Source organism: Panthera tigris, chromosome B2, assembly GCF_018350195.1.
Source record: "Panthera tigris isolate Pti1 chromosome B2, P.tigris_Pti1_mat1.1, whole genome shotgun sequence".
NCBI classification, from domain to species: Eukaryota; Metazoa; Chordata; class Mammalia; order Carnivora; family Felidae; genus Panthera; species Panthera tigris.
The window spans coordinates 118,986,370-119,012,613 of NC_056664.1; the positions used below are offsets into that span (position 1 = coordinate 118,986,370).

Consider the following 26,244-nt stretch of genomic DNA (forward strand, 5'->3'; position numbering starts at 1 on the left):
TGACTCTTACCTTGGTGGGAGGAAATGGAGAGGACAAAGGGTACAGAAAATAATCTCAAGAGGAAGATCTCCCAGGTTATATGGGGTAAAGGGAATGAACTTTTGTTTAGTTTATTCCTTCTTTATTAATTGATTTACTCAATGATTCTTTAAAATATGTAGGCTGCTTCTCCCACTCTCCTATAACCACTGCTATAAATTTTTACCCAATCTTTTACCATCCTCTACTCTAGAAAATGCTACAAGCACCTTCTTTCCCTACGTCCTTAAAATTCACTATAGAACATTTGGAAAATCTCCGTGGCAAGATGCAGAGTTATTGTACCCTTATTTCCTTTTTTTTTTTTTTTTTTTTTTTTTTTGTCTTCTCTTCTTAGTTAAGAACTAGATGTTGGTGTTATAGAGATTTTTCTGGCATTAATTATCGTCACAGACTATGAAAGATTATGAATATAATCCAATTCCCAAATCCCTCATTCTTAATTCCAAGGTCAAACTTCTCTGAAAATAAAGGCTTTTGTAGCACATTGGACATTGAAACCTAACTTGAACTAACATAAGGCTATCCTGTTTTTATTTAAGTTATTTAGGGTGCATAATCCCACGTTTTCCAGCAGACACATGAACACGTTTTATCTGGGGTGCTGCTCCAGACTCTGCTGGTGATGTCAGGTACCAGGGCTCCAGGTGAATGTCCCATAAATACTTTGAAACCAGAATATCCAAAGCTGAACTGAGCATCTCTCCACCGCCAGCCTGCTCCCCTCCTAACATCCTGAAACATACATTCACCCAGCTACTCTTGTCGGAAACCTGGCATTCTAGCCCCTTCATTCTGCTTTCCTGTTCTGTATCCAATTAGCTACTAAGTTTAGTCTTCTACATATTGCCAGGCTCCACACCCTGCTCTTACTCCTACTGACATAATCTTGATACAGGTTTTAATAGGACTATTTTTAAAATCTAACCAGTCTTTGTGCCCTCGCTCCCCCCCTCCACAGTGCTGCCACAGCGATCTAACTCAACAGCAGATCTGATCACATCATTCCCTGGCTGAACACCTTCCCACGGAAGACTGGCACCCAGAGAATAAAGCCCAAACCTTAGGAATGACGGGTAAGATCCTGCCAAACGTGATCCTGCCTCTAAGCCCATCTTCCACCAATCCTTGCTTCTTACGTTATGCCTTAGTGACACTGACCCGTATACCCTACTTCTTGACATGTCCTCACCCTTGCTCACACTCTCCACTCCACCTAGAATTTCCTCCCACTCTTTTTCATCTGGAGAATAGCATAAGCATTAGCCCATACATCATGTCTCCAGAAACCTCCCTGAATCCCCAAATCAGGCTAGGTATAGCTCCTTAGTATTTCCTACAACAAAACGTGCACTCTATGTTCTATCACATGCCGATTTGTACTGACATTACCTGGTCCTATGTCTTTCCCCCCTGCTAAATTCTTCAAGAGGAGGGGCTTGGCTTATTCGTCTTCATATCATTAGCACTGAATATATACACCTACTATGCAGTAGGCACTCAACAAGTGTCCAGGTAAAGATGCATTAAGACGGTGCTTATCACACAGCAAACAACATTTTGCACATTGGGTACAGTTCCAGCACTTATGCACAAGTATGTGCATCATTTCACATAATATGTCCTTAATAAAGCTGAGCGTAGGATGCCTGAGGTACCTAGCTCGGGTGGGGAGGTGGGCTTGGTGCTACAGGAAGTGTCAGGGCAGCCCTCGGGGTGAAGATAACACCCGAAAAGCACCATGAATGGTGAGGAGGTGGGGCCATCATAGATAAAGGAGACAACCTGTGCAAACATCCAGAGGTTCTGCAGATGCCGGCACATTGGGGATGAAGAAATGCCTCAACATGAGAGGAGCCCAGGGCACATGTGGGTAGAAGTGAGAGAAGAGAACAGAGAGTAGGAAGAGGTACATGTCAAGCATTTCTGAGTAGCTTTTTGGTGAGGAAGTTGATTTGCCAATGAGAAGACAGTGAGGCCTTTTAAGCAAGGCAGGGAAATAATCAGAAATGGCTTTTAGTAATTGGTATAATTAGAGTATGGGAAGTGGATGGGATGGAGCTGAAACTGTCAACAGGAAGCCCTGTTCAGATGTTGCACAGTGTGGGTGACATAGGATAGGAGCCAGATCAAGGAAGAGGAGAGCAGAATGAGAGGAACATGAAAGTTGCTTGTTGCAACTCACCATAGCTCTTCCTCTGATGTTGAGGGCTGCGAGATACCAAGTCTCTGCACCAGTAAACTACTCTACTGCATGTCTCAGAGGTCAACCCTAGATGTCTCCAGGACATACTTAGTGTCAAGTTCTTAAGTAAAAAAAAAAGAGGGGGGGCAGGGGGCTGGGTGGCTCAGTCAGTTGAGCGTCCGACTTCGGCTCAGGTCATGATCTCGCACTTTGTGAGTTTGAGCCCCGTGTTGGGCTCTGTGCTGACAGCCTAGAGCTTGGAGCCTGCTTCAGATTCTGTGCGTCTCTCTCTCTCTCTCTCTCTGCCCCTCCCCACTCACGCTCTGTCTCTCCTGCTCTCGAAAATAAATATTGAAAAAAATTAAAAATAAAAATAAAAAGCTTTAGCGAACATATCAAGAAAATGGGTATGTTTGTTCAGGGAAGAACTATCACAGGTTAATCATCCTTTAAAATCATCTGTAATTTGATTACTGTATCATTTTAAATGCGGGTACTGTAAATAAATCTTCTGCCTTTTTCCAGCCAGTTTAAAATTGGACATCTAGGATTGCAAGTTTTGGCAAATAAGAATTCAGGATGCCCAACTAAGTTTGAATTTCAGGTAAATAACAAAATTTTTAGCGTGCATATATCCTCAAAAGTGGGACCCATTTTTTTTTCTTGAAGTGGGACACACTTACAATGAAACAATTCATTGTTTATCTGAGAGTCAAATTCAACTGGGTGTCCTATATTTTGCCTGGTTAATGCCCCTGCCAGCAAAACAAGCATTACCTGTAGATAATAACTCCCTTCGACAATATGTAGTCCATCAAATGCCCCTAGGGCATAAACTTCATCTGGTTTCTTCTCAGACATCTTGTAGCTCAGATGGCAGCAGAGTTCTTTCTGACAAACTGTGTAATTTCCTGTGACTCTTGTGAGCTCCAAGAAGGTGAATTCATCAAAAAACACAGTACTTTTAAATTCCTGATTTTCTGTGGAGAATGCTTTTATACTACTGGCATAAGAAGCCCAATTTACCACTCCAGGGTCGTATGAAGAAGAATTCAGTCGTGAGATGAGGAGTTTTCCCTCCTTTGTCTTCATGTCATAATGAAATGCTCTTGGAGAGTCAGGTGCATAGATGCCGCTTCCTGAAAGTGATGTTGGAAATGGCATTTGAAATAGAGAAGTGAAAAGGGATTGCATGATTGCTACTGCTATTTTAAAGTCACATTAACATTTAGTCTGGCTAAGCTAACTATTTCAGTAATTTCAGTAAAATATACTGACAAGGAAACAGGTGAGAGGAAATCCAACAGGGTTTGCTACTGAGAAGCCAATAAGAGAAACTTTCGGGTCAGAAGTGGTCAATCTTGAGGGGGGAAAAAAAGTGTGCCTGTAAGTTGAATAGAACTAAATAAATCTACAAAACAATTTAGATTGAGATGGCTTCTACGGTATGTCACCAGCCAGAGGTGCAAAAAATAAGAGTTGGAAAACATTATATTAAGGAGTACACGTTAGCTAGAAGAAATCATTATTTTGCTTTTTTGGTTATGGCATAAAGTTTGTACATCTTAGAGATTACACATTACCTGTCATCCTCTTGTGGGGGTGGTGTATGTTGGCTGCAAGGAAGTTAACCCCCATGCCCACTGCCCACGCCGAGTGGAATTCAATAGCTGATAAATGTGGCAAGACGTTCATCCACGCTGTTGGGAAAACTATGGTATCCACATGGAAATCTTTCACCAGAGTAACAGCGGGATCATGGAAAAGTATATCGAAGCATGTGAAAATGCCAAATCTTCCAAAGATGGTGTCGAAAGTCACAACCTCAGGCTTCTTTGGTACATTGAATTGATTCTCACCCATGAAAAGGTTGTACTGCAATAAACAGAAGATGAAGTGGGTAAAAGTCTCTTTTCAGAAGTTGGCCTGGGTGTCAATGTGTCTGAAAAAGTGCAAGCCAACATCTCTTAGTGCCAATTTCATCCATAACCACCGTCCTCACAGGGAAAAAGTGTTAGAGAATCAGAGATTACTATGGCTGATAGGAGCCTTTGGTTCAATCTCTATCTGTAGAAGGGAATCCTTATGTATTGAGACCCTACTGAATCTTACAAGACCTAAGAGTGAAATAAGTAACTTCTATTTGCCAAGAACACCTAAATATTTTCTGTAGACAAAATTGCTCCTTTCTCTTCAAAACCAAGTCTATCTGGTAGGTAGTTTTTTTGTTCTAGTCTTGACCCATTGCCAGGGCATGTCCTTAAAAAGACAAAGTCTAAAAGGCAACATTATATTTCAGTGCAGGTACCTCCTGCTGATTCTCACATACTTCCAAAGATACATTCCTGTGCTCCTAAATGCATAGAAAACCTCTTGAGCCTCTTTATAGGAGCTTACCACGCCTAATCATCGTTTTCTATGCTTTGTCTCTACTCTGCTTCTAAAGTATGCTTCTTATAAACATTAATGTTTTTTCCCCTTTTTTCCCACTTTATTTTGTAAAACATTCAGTATCTGAACTGTGTGCAAATTAATTTTACCTTATGGTAGCGTGCCACCAGTTTTCCCTGAGAATCAAACACCACATCAGTGTTGTACTGGTAACGGCCATCGGGGGGACACTGAGGGTCACTGGCATTGCATGGCTTCTTGTCCCCAATATTTGCCACAACGTAGATAGAGTTGTGCTTGGCCAGGCAGCTGAGTCTTTCTTGCACTGGGGTGTGGCCAAACCTAATATGTGTTCATTGGAAGAGGAAAACAAAAATCAAGCTTACCTCTTAATAAAATTCAGCGTTATATTGCCTGAAGCTATTATGTGACATACACAAAACTAAATTCTAAATAACATAATAGAAGGGAAGGATTAAAACAAGAATAGACTGTAGGAAGTACACACTTGTGGGAATTTGGTTGTAGAAAACTGTTCTAGGATAAGATTCTAGGTCATGTATCTTTTTTCTTCACAGCATTTATCATCATCTATAATCAGTATTCCTTATGTGTTTATCTTATGATCCGTGTCATATCTCATAGATATTTTGGGCAAAGATATACATCTTCTGTTCATTAACCCTGGCAGAAAAGAAGCATTAAAAAAAATATTTCAATTGAAATAAGAACAACTTGGAATTAAGAGAATTTGGGGAAGATGGCTGAGTACAAAGCACCAGGAATCCATCCTTCCAAGTAAATGATATTTGTGTTGGCAGAATCTAACTGAAATTTTGGAGTCTATTCCAAGGGTTGTGAGTTCCAGGGGAAGGCTTGGAAGGTGCATAGATGCCGCTTCCTGAAAGTGATGTTGGAAATGGCATTTGAAATAGAGAAGTGAAAAGGGATTGCATGATTGCTATTGCTATTTTAAACTCACATTAACATTTAGTCTGTCTAAGCTAACTATTTCAGTAATTTCACTAAATTTCACTAAATTTCAGTTAGTTTCAGTCAATTTCAGCTCTTATCTCAGTAGTGGCTACCCATGCTCTACCCCACCCCAAGCCCCACGGCAGGCAGCCATGCAAGTGTTCCTGCAATACTGTGTAGGTAGTTTATGGGATCAGGTTAGACAATAGAAACCCTGTCCTCTAAATATCAGGAAACTATATTCTGATCACTGATAACTGCTTCTTATCCTGGAGGTGCAGACACAGGGACAGGTAGCCATTGTTGCATCTCCACCACTATAATGTTGTCAGTCCTTCCCCCACTAACTGAAGTAATTTCTAGAGGATTTAAAAAGCCAGAGTCTTCTTCTCTCCCCCTTCCTTAATTTTGCTTTTTTTTTTTCTTTCTTTTGGGAACCAGACATTGAAGGACTAGGATATACAAAAGCAATCATATATATAGGAGATTTTAAAAAGTCGCCACATATGCTCAGGGTAAAATAAAGGCTAAGACAAGGCTTCAAAAGATTTTATACCTCAAGCTTATGCCTAGCACAGAAACACCTACGGCAATCAAAACAGATAAACAAACAAAAGGCAGTAAACCCTGGGGAAGGGGGAAAATTTGATTTCCAAAATTATCACATTTTAAGATTCAAATACCAACTTGTCAACAAAAAAATCATAAGGTATACAAATAAAGAGGAAAGTGTGTCCCCATTCCAAGGAAAATAAGAATAAACCTACAGAAACTATCCTTGAGTACGACCAGATGGCAAACTTCCTGGACAAAGACAAAAACAACGGTTTTAAAAATGCTCAAAGAACTAAAAGCAAATGCAGAGGAAGTCAAGAAAATGATGTATGAACAAAAAGGAAATATCAATAAAAAAGATGGAAAACCTAAAATAAACCAAAAAGAAATTCTGGAGCTGAAAATTACAATGTTTAAAATAAGAAAATTTACTAAAGGGATTCAGAGATGGATTTGAGTTGGCAGAAGAAAGAATCAATAAACTTAAAGGTAATGCAATTGAAATGATTGAGTTGAAAGAATGAAAAGAGAAAAAGACTGATGTGAACAAGGCCTAAGGGAGCTGTAGGACACCACCAAGTGGACGAATATACACATTCTAGGAGTTCAAGAAGAGTGAGATAAAGGAACAGAGAGATTATTTGAAGAAATAATGTCCAAAAACTTTCCAAATTTGAATAAAGACATGACTATAAAGATCCAAGAAGTTAAATGATCTCCAAGAAGGATGAACTCAAAGACACCCATATCAACACACATTCTAATCAAATTATCAAAAGCCAAAGACAAAATAAGAATGTTGAAGGCCACAAGAGATAAGTGATTGATAACATACAACCAATCCTCAGTAAGATTATCACAGTTTTTAATCAGACACTTTAGAGGCCAGAAAGCAGGGGGCCAATATATTTAAAGCACTGAAAGAAAAAAACTTTCAACTAAAAATCCTATATTCAGCAACACTGTCCTTCAAATGTGAGGGGGAAATTAAGATATTCTATGCTAATATCTGACATAATTGACTTTAAATTAAAAAAAAGATTATAAGAGACAGAGAAGAGCATTGTATATTAATATTCACAATACAACAGAGAACTCTTAAAATTCAACAACAAAAACCCTGATTTAAAAATGGGCAAAAGACTGGAATAGACTTTTCTCAAAAAAAAAAAAAAAAAAGGCCATACAAATGGCCAATATTACTGGTAGGTCAGTTCTTTTTTTGATAAAAACCCTCAAGAAAGTAGGGATAGAAGGACCATACCTCAAGATCTTAAAACCATATATGAAAGACCCACAGCTAGTATCATCTTCAATGAGGAAAAATTGAGAGCTTTCCCCTTAACATCCGGAACACGACAGGGATGTCCACTCTCACTACTGTTATTCAACGTAGTGTTGGAAGTCCTGGCCTCAGCAATCAGACAACACAAAGGAATAAAAGGCATCCAAATCGGCAAAGAGGAAGTCAGACTTTTACTCTTTGCAGCTAACATGATACTCTACCTGAAAAACCCAAAAGATTCCACCAAAAAACTGCTAGAACTGATCCATGAATTCAGCAAAGTCACAGGGCATAAAATCAACGCACAGAAATCAGTTGTATTCCTATAAACCAATAATGAAGCAACAGAAAGAGAAATCAAGGATTCGATCCCATTTACAATTGCACCAAAACCATAAAATACCTAGGAATAAACCTAACCAAAGAGGTGAAAAATCTATACACTGAGAACTATAGAAACTTTATGAAAGAAATTGAAGAAGACACACACAAAAAAAGGAAAAATATTCCGTGCTCATGGATTGGAAGAACAAATATTGTTAAAGTGTTGATACTCCGCAAAGCAATGTATATATTCAGTGCAATCCCTATCAAAATAACACCAGCATTCTTCACAGAGCTAGAACAAACAATCTTAAAATTTGTATGGAACCAGAAAAGACCCCGTATAGCCAAAGCAATCCTGAAAAAGAAAACCAAAGATGGAGGCATCACAATCCTGGACTTCAAGCTGTATTCCAAAGCTGTAATCATCAAGACAGTATGGTACTGGAACAAAAACAGATACATAGATCAATGGAACATAATAGAGAACCCAGAAATGGACCCACAAACGTATGGCCATCTAATCTTTGACAAAGCAGGAAACAACAGTCAATGGAATATAGACAGTCTCTTCAGTAAATGTTACTGGGAAAACTGGATAGAGACATGCAGAAGAATGAACCTGGGCCACTTTCTTTTTTTTTTTAATTTTTTTTTAACGTTTATTTATTTTTGAGACAGAGAGAGACAGAGCATGAACGGGGGAGGGGCAGAGAGAGAGGGAGACACAGAACCAGAAGCAGGCTCCAGGCTCTGAGCCATCAGCCCAGAGCCCGATGTGGGGCTCGAACTCACGGACCGCGAGATCGTGACCTGAGCTGAAGTCGGACGCTTAACCGACTGAGCCACCCAGGCGCCCCTGGGCCACTTTCTTACACCATATACAAAAATAAACTCAAAATGGATGAAAGACCTAAACTTGAGACAGGAAGCCATCAAAATCCTAGAGGAGAAAGCAGGCAAAAACCCGACCTTGGCCGCAGCAACTTCTTACACAACATGTCTCCGGAGGCAAGAGAAACAAAAGCAAACATGAACTATTGGGACCTCATCAAGATAAAAAGTTTCTGCGCCTTGAAGGAAACAATCAACAAAACTAAAAGGCAACCAATGGAATGGGAGAAGATATTTGCAAATGACGTATCGGATAAAGCATTAGTATCCAAAATCTATAAAGAACTTATCAAACTCAACACCCAAAAACAAATAGTCCAATGAAGAAATGGGCAAAAGATGTGAATAGACACTTTTCCAAAGAAGGCATCCAGATGGCTAACAGGCACATGAAAATATGCTCAACATCACTCATCATTAGGGAAATACAAATTAAAACCTCACATCTGTCAGAATGACTAAAATTAACAACGCAGGCAACTACAATGTTGGTGAGGATGTGGAGAAAGAGGATCTCTTTTGCACTGCTGATGGTGCAGCTACTCTCAAAAACAGTGTGGAGGTTCCTCAAAAAATTAAAACTAGAACTACCCTACGATCCAGCAATTGCACTACTAGGTATTTATCCAAGGGATACAGGTGTGTGTTTCGAAGGGCCACATGCACCCCAATGTTTATAGCAACACTATCGACAATAGCTGAAGAATGGAAAGTGCCCAAATGTCCATTGACTGACGAATGGATAAAGAAGATGTGGTATATATAATGGAGTATTACTTGGCAATCAAAAAGAATGAAATCTTGCCATTTGCAACTACATGGATGGAACCAGAGGGTTTTATGCTAAGCGAAATTAGAGAAAGACAAATATCATATGAGTTCACTCAGATGTGGAGTTTAAGAAACAAAAGAGATGAACATAAGAGAAGGGAAGCAAAAATAATATAACAACAGAGAGGGAGACAAACCATAAGAGACTCTTCTATACAGAGAACAAACTGACGGTTGCTGGCAGGGTGTTGGGTAGGGGGTTAAATGGGCTAAATGGGTAAGGGACATTAAGGAAGACACTTGGGATGGGCACTGGGTGTTACACATAGAGGGTGGATCACTGGAATCTACTCCTGAAATCATTATTGCACTATATGCTAACTAACTTGGATGTAAATTAAACAATCAATCAATCAATAAAAAAATTTTTAAGGGAATAAAAAAAGGATGTTATATTTTGTCAAAAGCTTTTTTCCGCATCTATTGAGAGGATAATGTGGTTCTTATCCTTTCTTTTATTAATGTGATGTATCACATTGATTGATTTGCAGATATTGAACCAGCCCTGCATCCCATAAATAAATCCCACCAGATCGTGGTGAATAATTCTTTTAGTGTATTGTTTGATGTGGTTTGCTAGGACCTTATTGAGAATTTTTGCATACGTGTTCGTGCAAAAATGTTGGGGGGGTCTTTGTCTGGTTTTGGAATCAAGGTAATGCTGGCCTTGTAGAAACAGTTTGGAAGTTTTCCTTCTGTTTCTATTTTTTGGGACAGCTTCAAAAGAATAGGTGTTAACTCTTTAGATGTTTGATAGAATTCCCCTGGAAAGCCTTCCGGCTCTGGACTCTTGTTTCTTGGGAGATTTTTGATTACCGATTCACTTTCTTTACTGGTTATGGATCTGTTCAAATTTTCTATTTTTCCCTGTTTCAATTTGTCAGTTTATGTTTCTAGGAATTTGTACATTTCTTCCAGATTGTCCAATTTGTTGGCATATAATTGTTCATGACATTCTATTATTGTTTGCATTCCTGTGGTGTTGGTTGTGATCTCTCCTCTTTCATTCATGATTTTTAAAAAAACTTTTAATGTTTATTTACTTTTGAGAGAGAGAGACAGAGCACAAGCAGGGAAGAGGCAGAGAGAGAGGGAGACACAGAATCTGAAGCAGGCTCCAGGCTCTGGGCTGTCAGCACAGAGCCCGATGCGAGGCTTGAACTCACAAGCCCTGAGATCATGACCTGAGCTGAAGTTGGACGCTTAACTGAGTGAGACACCCAGGCACCCACATTCTTGATTTTATGAATTTGGGTCCTTTCCTTTTTCTTTTTGATCAATCTGGCTAGGGGGTTATCAATTTATTAATTCTTTCTAATAATCAGCTCCTGGTTTCATTGATCTGTTCTACTGTTGTTGCTTTTCCTCGATATCATTGATGTCTGCTCTATGCTTTACTATTTCCCTTCTACTGCTGGTTTTGGGCTTAATTTGCTCTTCTTTTTCCAAATGTTTTAGGTGTAAGGTTAGGTTGTGTATTTGAGACCTTTCTTCCTTCTTTAGAAAGGCCTCGGTTGCTATATACTTCCCTCTTATAACCATCTTTGCTGCATTCCAGAGGTTTTGGACTGTCATGTTTTCATTTTCATTGGCTTCCATGTACTTTTTAATTTCCTCTTTAATTTCTTGGTTAACTCATTCATTCTTTAGTAGGATGTTCTTTAATCTCCAAGTATTCAGGGTCTTTCCAAATTTTTTCTTGTGGTTGATTTCAAGTTTCATAGTGTTGTGGTTTGAAAATATGCAAGGTATGATCCCAGTTTTTTTATACTTGTTGAGGGCTGATTTGTGTCCCAGTAAGTGATCTATACTGGAGAATGTTCCATGTGCACTTGAGATGAATGTGTATTCTTCTGCTTTAGGATGAAATGTTCCAAATATATCTGTTAAGTCCATCTGGTTGAGTGTGTCATTCAAAGCCATTGTTTCCTTGTTGATTTTCTGTCTATATGGTCTGTCCATTGCTGTAAGTGAGGTGTTGAAGTCCCCTACCATTATGGTATTATTATCAATGAGTTTCTTTATGTTTGTGATTAACTGATTTATATATTTGGGTGGCTGCATATTGGAGGCATAAATATTTACAATCATTATATCTTATTGGTAGATAGACCCCTTAATTATAATATAATGCCCTTCTTTATCTCTTGTTACAGTCTTTATTTTAAAATCTAGTTTGTCTGATATAAGTATGGCTACCCCAGCTTTCTTTTGATGACCATTAGCATGATAGATGGTTCTCCATCCCCTTACTTCTACTCTGCAGGTGTCTTTAGGTCTATAATGAGTCTTTTGTAGGCAACATATAGATGGGTCTTGTTTTCTTATGCATTCTGATACCCTATGTCTTTTGATTGGAGAATTTAGTCCATTGACGTTTACAGCGAGTACTGCAAGATGTGAATTTAGTGCCATTGTGTTCCCTGTAGCATTGGTGTTTCTGGTAATGTTCTCTGGTCCTTTCTAGTCTTTGTTGCTTTTGGTAATTTTTGTTTTGTTTGGTCTTTTCTCCACTTACAGAGTCCCCCTTAAAATTTCTTGCAAGGCTGGTTTAGTGGTAAAAAAACTCCTTTAGTTTTTGTTTGTCTGGGAAACTCTTTATCTCTCCTATTTTGAATGACAGCCTTGCTGGATAAAGAATTCTTGGCTGCGTATATCCTGCAACACATTGAATATATCCTGTCACTCCTTTCTGGACTGCCAAGTTTCTGTGGATAGGTCTGCTGTGCACCTGATCTGTCTTCCTTTATAGGTTAAGGACGTTTTTTCCCTGGCCACTTTCATAATTCTTTCCTTGTCTATGTATTTTGTGAATTTGACTGTGATAGGTCTTGGTGATGGTTGGTTTTTGTTGAATCTAATGGGAGTTCTCTGTGCTTCTTGGATTTTGATGTCTGTGAACTTCCTCAGATTAAGGAAAGTTTTCCACTATAATTTGCTCACATAAATCTTCTGCCTCTTTTTCTCTCTATTCATCTTCTGGGACTCCTATGATTTGGATGCTATTCCTTGTTGACAAGTCACTGAGTTCTCTAATTGTATCATAATCTTTTGTCTTTGTTTCCCTCCTTTTTTTCTGCTTCATTATCCTCCATAATTTTATCTTCTCTACCATGGATTCGCTGCTCTGCTCTGCCCATCCTTGCCATCGTGGCATCATTCAAGATTGCATCTTGGTTATAGCATTTTTAATCTCATCCCAACTAGATTTTATTTCTTTTATCTCCACCGAGAGGGACTCTATGCTTTCTTCAAAAGCAGCTAATATTCCTATTATTGTGGCTATAAATCCTAGTTCAGACATCTTTCTTATATCTGAATTGACTAAGCCCCTGGCTGTCATTTCCTCCTGTTCTTTATTTTGGGGTAAATTCCTTCATTTTGTCATTTTGGAGGAAGAAAAAAATTAATAAGATTAAAAATTAAAATTAAAAAATTAAACACAAAACAAAAAATCAAATAAAGGAAGCTAGATCCTAGCTGTTTTGTGTGTTTTAGTCTGCTTGTTGAAAGAAGCTTGATATAATAGAGTAAAAAAAGGAAAGAAAAAAAAAGGTAAGAAAAAATTTTAAATAAAATATTTTATATAATAAAATAAAATGAAATAGAATAAAAAATTTTTAAACAAAAAATAATGTAAAAAAGAAATAAAAATAAATGTTTCTCTTTCTGTATCCAAGAAAGAGGATGGAAAGGAAGAAAAAAGAAAACAATTTAAGCAAAAACAGATGGAAAGAAAAGGAACAAACAAATGAATCAGCAAACAGAGTGAACTCTGGATGAAGTTACATCCAGTTTCCTCTAGAACTGAAACTATGAAGCCTTCTATAGTCCATACACTAAACAGGTGGAGTGGTTTGTGCTGGTCTTCTAGGGGATGTGCTTGGAGGGTGCAGTTGGGCAGGGCTTGGTGTAATAGTTCCATTCGTCACTAGGTGGTGCTGCTTAGCTTACTGGGGTGGATCAGTGTGGCATGCATGTGCATGTGCACTTGCATGTGTGTGGGAAAGGTGGAAATGGCTTCACCCAGCTCCCTAATCTCTAAAACAGGAACTCTGTGCTCTTACCGACTTATGATCAAGCACCACTCCTTTGTCTGAGGCCTCTGTCCACTCCCCACCTCTACCTTGTCTGTGTCCAAGCTGTCCACCTGCCAGGTGACATCTCTTTCCAGAGTTTTATCTCAGATGGGGTTGTGTTTCAAAATCCCACACTTCAGAGACCCCCGTGGGTTGGACCCATCTGACTCTCTGGGGAAGGGTCTCGCTGAGCAATGGCCAGGTGTTGGCTTGCCCCAGAAAACATTTGTGCAATCGTTCAATAGCACAGATTCAGAGATTATGGCAAATTACAACACACAGCCAGTGCCAGATTTCACTGCACTCTGGAGTCTTTGTCCCAATACCAGCAAACGTGGCCACTCTCCAGCGTCTGCTGGGACCTTTGCCTATGGGGAGAATGTATGGCCTTTACCAAATGCTTTCCAAGCAAGGGAACTGCTTCCCCTGTGTGGCACATGGACCCCTCAGACCCCACTGCCTGCTCCTGGGAATTCACACTACTTCCTCACCAGAGTACCACCAGGCATTGAGCTCAGAAACTTCACACTCTGCACTCCAGTGTTTATAGAATCCTGGTGGTAATCCTCTCCTTTCTTCCCATCAACGGTTTTGGGGAACAGATTTCTTGATCAGGCCCCTGCAAGTATTTTCACTCTTTCCCTCTCTTTCTCTCCAGCTACTTTTGGGGGAGTACTTTTCTTGCACAATCTGATGTACTGCACTCTCCCCCTTTCTCTTTCTCTGTCCTCTCTCTGCAAAAACAGCTCCCTAGCCTCTGTGGCTTTTCTCTCCCCCTGTTCACCTTTCCATGCCATGTACCTGCCGAGTTTTGTGGCTCAAGTTATGCAGATTGTTGTGTTAATCCTCAGATCAGTTTCTTAGGTGTTCAAAATGGTTTGGAGCTGATCTACCTGTGTTTCAGAAGTGAAACAAGCTCAGGGTCTCGATGCTGCTCCTGTGATTTGATTTTCTTTCTTTCTTTTTTTTTTTAAGTTTATTTATTTTTGAGACAGAGAGAGACAGAGCGTGAATGGGGGAGGGTCAGAGAGAGATGGAGACACAGAATCTGAAGCAGGCTCCAGGCTCTGAGCTGTCAGCACAGAGCCTGACGTGGGGCTCGGACTCACGGACTGTGAGATCATGACCTGAGCCAAAGTTGGATGCTTAACCGACTGAGCCACCCAGGTGCCCCTCCTGTGATTTGATTTTCATCAGAGGTGCTTGGCCAGATTATTATTTCCCTTTGTATTTCAGAGACTTGTTACAAGATGCAGAGCTTCTACTTGTTTCAAGGATGAGAACCTAGTTATGGCCAACAGGACCTGTCCTTTTATGGGCCTGCCTGGTCTTCACTGAGCTTTTTCTCTCAGGAAGTTTCTGCCCCTGGCAATACCAATTTCAAGGAGATTATCCCCCATGTTTTCTTCTAGGATTTTTATTGTTTAGGTCTTATATTTAAGTCTTTAACCCCTTTTGAGTTAATTTTTGTGAATGGTGTAAGATAAAGGTTCAATTTTACTCTTTTGCATGTGAATATACAGTTTTCCCAACACCATTTATTGAACAGACTGTCCTCTCCCCGTTGAGTATTCCTGGCTCTTTAGTCAAATGTTCATTGACCATATACACATGGTTTATTTCTGGGCTCTCGAGTCTGTTCAACTGGTCTATGTGTTTCTTTTTCTTGCCTAATTGCTCTGGCTAAGACTTCCAGTACTAATTAAATAGAGTACTGATACTGTCTTTTCTTGATCTTAGAGAGAAAATCTTCAAATTTCATCACTGAGTATGATGTTAGCTGTGGGCTTGCTATTTATGGCCTTCATTATGTTGAGGTATGTTCCTTTTATACCCATTTTGCTGAAAGTTTCTAAAATGAAAGGATGTTGAATTTTGTCAAATGATTTTTCTGTATCTATTGAAATGATATGATTTTTATATTTCATTCTATTAATGTGGTGTATCATATGCTTCGATTACATGCGTTGAAACATTCTTGCATCCCAGGGACAAATTCCACTTAACCATGGTCTATGATCCTTTTAATATGCTGTTGAATTTGGTTTGCTAGTATTTTGGTAAGAATTTTTACATCTATATTCATCAGAGATATTGGGCTGTAGTTTTATTTTATTGTGGTATCCTTACCTAACTCTGGCATTAAGGTAATGTTGGCCTCATAAAATAAGTTTGGGACTATTCTCTCCTCTTAAATTTTTTGGATGAGTTTGAGATGAACTGGAATTAATTATTCTTTAAAAGTTTGATAGAATTTATCTGTGAACCACCTGGTTCTGGGCTTTCCTTTGTTGAGAGTTTTTTGATTACTGATCCAATATCCTTACTCATTATCGGTGTGTTCAGATTTTCTATTTCTTCATGATTTGGTCTTGGTAGGTTGCCTGTTTCTAGAAATCTATGAATTTCTTCTAAGTTGTCCAATTTGTCGGCATATAATTGTTCAGAGTAGTGTCTTATGATCTGTAGTACTTCTGTGATATCATGTAAACATAATGTCTCCTCTTTCATTTCTAAAAATATGGCGTGCTTCAGGAATTTGCATGTTATCCTTGTGCAAGGGCCACAAGGTTTTGTGTTTTGCTAGATAAAAAAGAGTTCTGGAGGTGGATGAGAGTGATGGTCGAACAACAACATAAACAGACTTAATACTACTGACTGCACATTTAAAAAGGGTTAAGATGGTAAATTTTATGTTATGTGTATTTTACCCCAGTAAAGAATATTAGAAAAAAGTAACCTTTTGTAGGCTAAGAAAAGGGAAATCTTGTTCAGGGAACTAGTCAATCTGGCTGGTGCAGAGGCATCCTTAAGGAAGAAAAGGGAAGAGGAAATTTAAAAAGATGCATTTGGGGGTCATAAAAGATAGAGCTCAGCACAAGAAGCTAAAAAGCTTATTTTAAATTTAATAGATAGAAAAGTACCATTAAAGGTTTTAAAGACAGAAGTAACATGATCTCAATTATTTTTCAGATAATAGGGCATTAGGGTATAGAATGTACTAGAATGGTGAGAGACTAAACGTAGGGAATTGTTGGGAAACTGTTGGAATAGTTCAAGTTAAAAGCAACAAGGGTTGGGCTAGGGCGATGCCAGACAGTATGGAAAACTGGAAATATTGGAACATTTGTTAATGTTTGATTTCTTTATTCTTTATCATGTTACCAAGTTGTCCCAGTAAATCAACTAAAATACAATCTTCAGAAGTGAGACCTCAGAATATATAACATATAGCCATATGTACTCTACTGGCACAATCCTTAAATATTAAATGGTTAATACTAGGTTATTGAAGAATAGCTGAGAAGGGTAAAATTACTGTTGAATGAATGGGATATTGGTGCCATCTGCTGGAGCTTTCTTTGAGTATCAAATCTATACTGTTAGATCTACAAATCGGTAAAATTAACATAAGCAATTATCTACAAAACATATCCTTGAAAAAGACCAATGAGGATGATAAACCACATGTAAAAATTATTATTTTAATGCATTTATATAAAGAACAACTATTTGATAGTTGTTCTCCCTGTTTTCTTCAATTAATTCCTGAACGACATAGATGTAAACACAACACATTGAACCACTTGAAACATATTTAGCCCAAGTCTTTTCAGATCTCCACAAATGGTAGAATAGTATATTGAGATAGAAGCCTGGTGTTTGGGATTTCTTAAACAGTCCCAATTACATATTTCCCTCCTGTCTATTAATCTTGAAAGTACATCAGATATTCTAATATATTTACATTTAAACCACATTTTTCAGACTGTTTACTCTATCCAGGAAAGGCTCCAAAATGCTTTGTTAGAAAATACACCCATATTACCTACTCACTCACTTCTTCCAAGTCTCTGTTTAGATGTTACCATGGAGTTGACTGATGACCAAAAATTTAAGCCCCATGCTTTCCGCCATATTCACCGGTCCTGCTTTTGTTTTTCTCTGTAACATTTACCTTTGCTACATGGCATAGAGCAGTAGATAGATAACAGATAGCTAAATAGATATTATCTTTTTTTCATTGACTATCTCCCCACAGTAGAATATAAGCTCCAGGAAGACAGAGATTTTTAATCTATTTTGTCTACTCTACTGTCCAGAATAGTGAGTGCCTGAACATAATAAGTACACACACAAAAAAAATGTTGAATAAATGAGTGAAGGCAAGGAATGGAGATGTCATTAGTTGATGGAAAAAAAGAAGGGCAACCAGATTTCTTGAAATGAGATGTATGGAAGGGTCTGGTGGGGATTTCCAGGAAACCCTTGGAAATGTGGTTCTGGGAAAAGGTCATTCAGAAGCAAGTGACGTCAATACATAATGGAAGTGAACACAGAGTGTTGCCCTTTAACAGCCGAAAATCTGGCATGAGAGGTGGTCAAATAAAAAATAATTATGATACAATGAAATATGAAGATAGTAGACGATTAAGATAAATAATACTGAACTGTGTCAAAATCAAGGTGCCTCCATACGCAGTTACAGTGGTTAGTTTGCATGGTTTTGAGAGCATTTCCAAAACGGGAGTTCCTAATGATGTTAGCAATAGCACGTTTGGAAAGAAGTGAGTTAACAGAGATAATTCTCTTAAATCTATAAGGTATTGCTTTGCTTACGTTAAAAAAAAATAGTGCTGCTTTCATCATACATTGTATTTCTTTAGTTTACACCAGACTTAAACCACTCACACAGTTCTAGGACACCAATAATTACCTTAAGCTCTCAGGATTTCATTCACATTAACCTCATTTAGCTATCTTATTGATGTAAAAGGGAAATTTTTAATCTCAAACTAACATATGACTCTATTTTGCCATTTTCTCACAGTTTTCAGATTACAGTGCCCGCATGGGGAAAGAATTTTTTGTTCACTGGTAAGAAGTCAGAGACTAGAGTTTGATTCTGGTTCTCCCACTAACCAACTACCCCTGTAAACCATAAGCAAGTTACGCTATTGTCTTCCAGATTCATTCTCTCAATGAAAATATATTCACAATTTGGTGGTTTCTATGAGACCTTCCAACACTGATCTCTGTGATTTCACAGTCCGTATTTGCTTCCCTAATAAATGTACCCATAGGAGGTGAAAAATAATAAAATCATCTTGAGCTTCGAGTTGATAGTGAATCTTATGCACTGATCTTCTACAAAGTTCTCCCAGGTACAGTAAGTTCATGTTCATGATTGAATTGTCCACCATCTGTTTCTTTACCTGTTGGGATAATTACAAGGGATCCAGTTCACTCGAGGGTCTGGGATATCCTCCAAGTATGGATAGATAGTTTCTCTGTTAAAATTCCAGCCATAGATACCATCTTCTGGAGTCACAATAATATGTGCACCCTGTGAAAAATGTAGCTTAATTGAAATATTTCTCAATTGAGGAAACGATCCAAGAAGGGTTTATAAGAGGACCTGAGCAACTGAGTGGATGAGAAACAACGATCCAGGCTTTCTTTTTTTTTTTCCCTTTCAATCCTAATCCTTTGTTTTCACTATTTTTAGAATTTATTTTCTTGGCCCAGCCATTTTTATTGTCTAATCCCACCGTCGCCATTTCTATACAACTTTTTCATTCTTCCATAAACATCAATAGCCTTACATGTTTTCCACCCACTGCAGTTAACTGTAAACCCTGGTCTTCTCAAAATCACTTCCCTTTTCTGGACTTCAGTCAGATGTTGTGTCTGAGTGTCACCGGGTTGATTTATACTCAAAGTCTTGGTTTTACTTCCTCCTCCGTTCCAGCCTTCCCTGCTCCATATCCTGCAAAAGTGACTCTGGCTTCTCAGAAGGAGGGCACTCAGACCCTGGTTCCCTGAAGTGTGCCAAGCCCAGAGGTACACCCCATGCTAACCAGGGCACCTTCAGACAGGGGAATCACCCTGAAAGCTACTGTAGCCTTTGAGAAAATGGCTGGACTAAGGGTGAAAAAGAACCTCAGAATTCTTGTAGCCTTTAAAATGTTCGCAAGTATGTATAAGAACGTGTGCTGATGAAGTGTGAGATGTGATGTGTACATTATACGTATGTATTCACGACTCATCACACTTTACATATCCCTCCTCTACACCTGATCTACAAATGCCTTATTTAAACCATACCCATTCAGACCACGCACTTAAACTTAACCCTTCATTGAACTCAAGGACTTACTATGCATCAACATATACTTTTATCCTGTAATTAGAATGAAGTAGGAAGTACATAATGCATATTAATTTGCAACTTACTAACTTTATTTTGGTGTTATGAACTAATCTGAAAACCTGCACCCACTTAAGAGCACAAAAGTATACCAAGGCTGCTAACACTCTAAAGCACAGCACCTGGTCCTGACCCATTTATCTTCCACCCTTTATGTGCAGCAAAAGGACGGGAGCAAAGTTGTGGAATTCACAGCAAGTTCCTCAAAGGCCTGCTGAGCCTTAATGATGAGGAAGCCATTCTTTTCCTCACTTGGTCTCACTCAGGGAGGCATAATAGTGTCCTTGTTGTAATAATTTTGAGAAGGAGGTAGGACTCTGATTGTACAGCAAAAGTTGTTGGCTACCCTGACACTTACGTCATCCAAAAGTATAACTGAACTTTCCAGTGACCCTGTCTCCTAAGACCCCCAACTCTTCCTCTATATGGAATCTAGCACACTCGAGAGATGGTACCTGTTTTGCTGCTGAAGTGATCGCTCCCTCCAAAAGATCCAGATTTCGGTTCATTAACGCCAATGCCTCTTCACGGGACACTGGTATTAGGGTAGTATTAGGCAATATCACGGCGTGTTCATAAACAGCTGCAATGAAGGTATCCAGGGAGCTGACTTTTAAGATACAGGAAACTGAAATTGCCACATAAGCCAGCAACTGGGGAGTAATCATGCTGAAGTCCAATGACTGCTGATAAACAGAGCAAGTCCTGATATGTACAGAGAGAAAACACAATAAATCATGTGATTCCCAGGACTTAGTACCTTACAAGTAAATTAAAATCTACTATAAGCAAGGTGTGGGGTTTTACATCATAGAGATGCAAACAAATCTTACATAACAAAGGACTCTTATTGTAGGGATTTGTGAGGATCCGATGAGGAAAGGTATGTTTCAGTTTGCCAAGCTTGTCATAATAAAGGACCAGAAACTGGGGAGTTTAAGCAACAGAAGCTTATTTTCTCACAGCTCTGGAGGCAAGAGGTTTCAGAGGAAAACAGATCTGGTTCCTCTTGAGGGCTACAAGGGAAGGCAAGGCCTCTCTCTGTGTAGACGGCTATCTTCTCCCTGTGTCTACACATGATATTCTCCCTGTGTCTACTCATGGATTCCTCCTGTGCGCACGTCTGAATCAAAACTTCCCTTTTTGACGAGGACAGGAGCATTAGATTTAGTGCCCACCTTACTCCCTAATGACCTCATCTTATATCTGAAACAATCTTATTCCCAAATGAGGTCACATTCTAAGGTACAGGTGGTTGGAGCCAGAATTGGTATGATCACATTAACTGTCATTGACTAATTGCCAGATGCTCCGGCAAATAACCAAGGCAGGCAGTTTTCCTACTTTTTAGACAATGAGACAATAAACCTGTGAGAAACTGACAGGACAAAGAACGCTTCGGGAGCTTCAATTAGTAAGGGCTTCCAGAATCTGGGCTAGAGTTGTAAATTAAACAAAAAGTAACAAGGGCTGTTCATACAGTCTTTTTGGCTCTAAATTTCCTATCTTTGGTAATGAGGATCTCTCTACCTCCTGGTACAGAGAGGTTACCTTTCACAAGGGAGATGTATTTCTTGTTTTCTGGAGGTGAAGATGGGGGGTGCCAGAGCTGGTTTTGTTTTTTGTTTTGTTTTGTTTTGTTTTGCCTTGGTTGTTTAAGTCACTTTTGTTTAAAATAATCAACATGGGGCGCCTGGGTGGCGCAGTCGGTTAAGTGTCCGATTCAGCTCAGGTCACGATCTCGCGGTCTGTGAGTTCGAGCCCCGCGTCAGGCTCTGGGCTGATGGCTCAGAGCCTGGAGCCTGCTTCCGATTCTGTGTCTCCTTCTCTCTTTGCCCCTCCCCCCTTCATGCTCTGTCTTTCTCTGTCTCAAAAATAAATAAAAACGTCAAAAAAAAATTAAAAAAAAAAATAAATAAAATAAAATAAAATAAAATAATCAACATGCCGGGGAAAATGAGTGATGGGTGTTGAGAAGTGCACTTGTTCGGATAAGTGCTGGGTGTTGGATGTAAGCGATGAACTACAGGAATCTACCCCCAAAATCAAGAGCACACTTTACACACTGGATGTTAGCCAATTTGACGATAAATTATATTTAAAAAAAATAAATAAATAATAAAAATTGGAAAAAGATAGCAAAGAAAATAAAAATAAATAGATAAAATAATCAATATGCCAAAGTGGTCACATTTTGGGGTGGCCTGTCCTTGGTCCCGATAGTTTCCTCCTCGGAAACTTCCCTGGAAGTTTCGCACATTCAAAGTTGAGCTGGCAGATTGTTTTATGTCACTAAACAGTATTTTAGTTGTAACAATGGGTTAGTGTAAATTAAATGAACTTTAGAAGGCTGTGCTGCTTATGTATTTTCAGAGTGAAGCCGATGGTTCAAATAATCATATAGTAGATACGAGGCATTTTTATGGAAACAAATAAAAAAACACAATGGTTAAGATTAGATACATTATAAAACTGGTTTTGAGTTCTGAGAGTAGCCAGTTAAAAAGATTTCTAGTTAACTGAGCCACCCAGGCACCCCATGGATCTAGTCTCATTTATAATGAACTGTTTTAGAATCTAATATCTATAAAGATGTGTTACTGAAACATAATTTTCTTTTTATAAGCACCCTCATTTTACCAAAGGTAGTCAAATTAAGACTGATTTGTTTATAAAATAAACGTAGTTTAAAAATATTGGCCTGATTCTTTATAAAAGTTCAGCAAGAATAGCATTTGATCATACAGACTCTTTTAAATCTGCTTTGCTGGAATTTTTTATAAAGAACCTCTAGACTCAACTTTTAACAGGCTCTGAAGGCCAGAAGCCAAGTCACATCCTTGCCATCAGACTTTGCCTTTAATATTTATAGATTTAGGTTAATTCTTCTCTTCTTGAAGTCCTCAAAATATCCTGAGGTTCCTGCACCTGCCAAGAAGTGACCTTCTTTACCTGTAAGGTTGCTAGCAACCCCATAAGCAAGGTATTGGGCTGTTTTCCCAAGGAGCTTTATTGGCTCCCTGTCATTAATACTAGTTCCTTAAAGCTGTCTGGTAATATCTAAGTTTTTGCAGGTCTCCCTCAAATATAACATTCCAGTCAAAGCCTCAGTAGTACAGTCAATGTTTCCAATTATGTTCTGTTACAGGAACCGGTTCTTACTGAACTTATGCAAGTGGATACATTGCCATGAAAATATAAGAATATTCACTGAAAATTCTGAAGGGATCGGATAGAAGAAAAAGGTATATGTTTTAATTTGTTGAAAAGTTTTATTTTGTCAAATTGCTATAGGTCATAGTTAGCTTAAGAGAAAGTTAGTTAAATCTGGAAAAGCAAGACCTTAAAAGATCAGCAAAGTTTCAAACAAAAAAAGTCATAAAAAGTATAATCATCCTCAGTTCATTTAGTCTCAGGATATTAATTTGTGTTCTGCTTGAATCCAATTTCCCCACTAAACCAAGTTTAGTTTAAACGTCTTAGGGTTGTTAAAACAACCTGGTGGTGCCTGGGTGGCTCAGTCAATGAAATATCTGACTTCGGCTCAGGTTCTGATCTCATGGTCCATGAGTTTGAGCCCTGCATCGGGTTCTGGGCTGACAGCTCAGAGCCTGGAGACTGCTTAGGATTCTGTGTCTCCCTCTATTTGCCCCTCCCCCAGTCTATCTCTCTCTCAAAAAGAAACAAACATTAAAAAAATTAAACAAAAAGCTTTAAAAACAATAAACCTATACTCAGAGTTCTTTCCATGAGTCTCACCGGAGATAAAATACATGTGCAGGAAACTGTTGTAAAAGCATCTGAGAAAAAGTATAACTGTCTGTAAATGATAAAGGACCTTAAAAATCCATGATTAAAGATGTGATTAGAAATCATTACAATGTAATTGGTAAGGAAATTTGGTTATTTTTCTGGTACATAACATTTTAAGATAATAACATACCAGGACATATCAGATTTCTAGGCGTTTCATACAATTTCCAGAGTATTGACTTTAGTAACATATATCTACACAAATACAAGACAGTTTAGTATTACTTATTTGATAATACTTCCTATGTAATTTAACATACCAAGAACGCCTAAGTAGTTTAATATCTCTCTTTTATGATGAGAAATAGAATCATCGAACTATTCCAGGGGCCCTCTGGAACATTTCAATTAGCTTGTAGTCAAAACACTATTTTACAGCTCAATTTTGGCGGGTGCCTGGCTGGTTCAGTTGGAAGAGTGTGTGACTCTTGATCGCAGGGTAGTGAGTTCGAGCCCCATGTTGGGTGTAGAGATAACTTAAAAATAAAGTCTTAAAAAAAATTTGATTTTGGGAAGGTCATCAAAAAATATCAAAAGTTTCAAACATTTAATTAAAGAATGATCATAGATCATTATAAAACTACTTATCAGTTTAAACAAAGTGACAATAAAAGATTTTTAATTTTTTTTAATGTTTATTTATTCTTTGAGAGAGAAAGAGAGAGAGCATGAGAGGGGAGGGGCAGAGAGAGAGGGAGACACAGAATCCAAAACAGGCTCCAGGCTATCAGCACAGAGCCCGACTTGGGGCTGAAACTCATGAACCGCAAGACCATGACCTGAGCCAAAGTCAAATGCCTAACCAACTGAGCCACCCAGGCACCCTCTGACAACAGAAAATTTTAAAGGCACATATAGAGGATTACGTAGTTATAAACAAATCTTAGCTCTTTTAATATTAAGAAGACTCGGTTCTTGAATGATCAAAGATTTGATTAAAACAAAACACAAAATCTTTTTCTAGGCAGATTACATTAGAGGTAAAGAAATTTTTTATTACAATTTCTAATAAAAAGCAAACAAATCACCTAAGAAAGCTTTTTTCTTTTAACAGAGGAAAAAAACAAATTCTAATTTTCTTTCCATGAGTGTACTTGTGATACGAAAACTTATTCTTAAATAAATGTATTCTAATCTTAGCCATTTACAATTTTTTTTAAGTTTATTTATTTGAGAGAGAGAGAGAAAGAGAGAGTAGGGGAGGCACAGAGAAAGAGGGAAAGAGAGAATCCCAAGCAGGCTCTACACTGTCAATGCCAAGCTGGATACCTGGTTTGATCTCACAGTTCGTGAGATCATGACCTCAGCCAAAATCAGGAGTCTGACACTTAACCAACTGAGCCACCCAAGTGCCCTAATTTTTAACAGCTTTAATCACATGCATTAATCACAACTTTTAACCCTTAGAAACTAATTTCTAGTGAAAACTAAGTGGTAAAAAATGTGAATTGTCTGTTTCTCCAGCATTTTTTAGATTGGCAATTTTCTGAATATATTTCATAGCTTCTAGAAACATGTGTTTCTTCATAGTGCAATCTTTTAATAAAGCACAAAACATGGTTGCTAACAGATCCAAATTTATTTTTAGTTTCTCTATAATAAGGAAATTATAAGTAGATAAACCTATGTTTAGTATTTAATGTTTATTATTTTATCTTATTTGGAAATGACCCAGATAGTCAATGAATTCAACTTAACTTATCACTTAGCAAAACGTCAAGGTTTCAACTTGCCAAAAAGATTTGGGAACGCTACTCAAAAAAATTTTTTTAATGTTTATTATTTATTTTTGAGAGAGAGACAGAGTGTGAGTAGGGAGGGGCAGAGAGAGGGAGACGCAGAATCCAAAGTAGGCTCCAGGCTCTGAGCTGTCAGCACAGAACCCAACATAGGGCTCAAACTCATGGACCATGAGATCATGACCCCAGCCAAAGTTGGTTGCTTAAGCGACGGAGCCACCCAGGTGTCCCTGGAGAAACTACTTTAAAAGTTTACCTAAAAACCTTTTAAAAGTTATATCTCTTCAATTTACTTGTTCTTAACAGTCATGCGTAGGTTACCAATAAAAACTACATGAGACATTAAAATCTTCCCAAGCTAATTATATTTTTAAAACATTTTACAACAGAGGTAGTATCCACTTATTTGACTTGAACTAAACTGAGGCAGAATAAAAGTTTTAGTTTTAACGGTGATCATTTTAAAACATGTCTATTTTAATTAAACCAACCACCTTAAATTACCTTTAACACTGAATATTTTCCCAGATCATATGAACTTGAAAATAAGCGCTTGCCTTTAAACCAACTAAATAGGGCTCTTTTACAAATTAATTTTAGTAATACCATCCAGATGTAGGGAAAAAATCTCACACTTACAACATATGTGTTGTTAAAAGGAAAACCACAGGCCTAAAATGGAATTACTTAGGTTAAGGCTCCAAGTCTGTAAGCCACGACTAAATACCTGAACTAACTGCAATTTCAATTCCCCAGGAATGCAACCTTTAACCAGTCAACATGGAATTTCCTGGTCAGCACAAGAAGTTTATTGATAGACCTCTTCCATTTCCCTTAGGAGGGCAACCAAGCTTACAACAATGGATGCTTTGCTAGAAACTATCTTTTTCCACTCCACCTCTGCTTTCAAAAACAGTTCCTT

The 26,244-nt window shown here is 38.3% G+C and overlaps 1 protein-coding gene across 1 annotated transcript in view; it reads right to left on the reverse strand.

Annotated features, from left to right (window-relative positions):
- The window catches only part of LOC102971182 (pantetheinase), a 38,834-nt gene that overhangs the window by 9,552 nt on the left and 3,038 nt on the right, over positions 1–26,244 (reverse strand). The window contains exons 2-6 of the mRNA XM_015535968.2: positions 20,226–20,475; positions 18,776–18,906; positions 4,766–4,958; positions 3,809–4,100; positions 3,003–3,364 (exon numbers count right to left, since the gene is read on the reverse strand). Coding sequence (XP_015391454.1) covers positions 3,003–3,364; positions 3,809–4,100; positions 4,766–4,958; positions 18,776–18,906; positions 20,226–20,438 — 1,191 coding nt within the window. The 5' untranslated portion in view covers positions 20,439–20,475. The remainder of the gene's footprint in view (positions 1–3,002; positions 3,365–3,808; positions 4,101–4,765; positions 4,959–18,775; positions 18,907–20,225; positions 20,476–26,244) is intronic.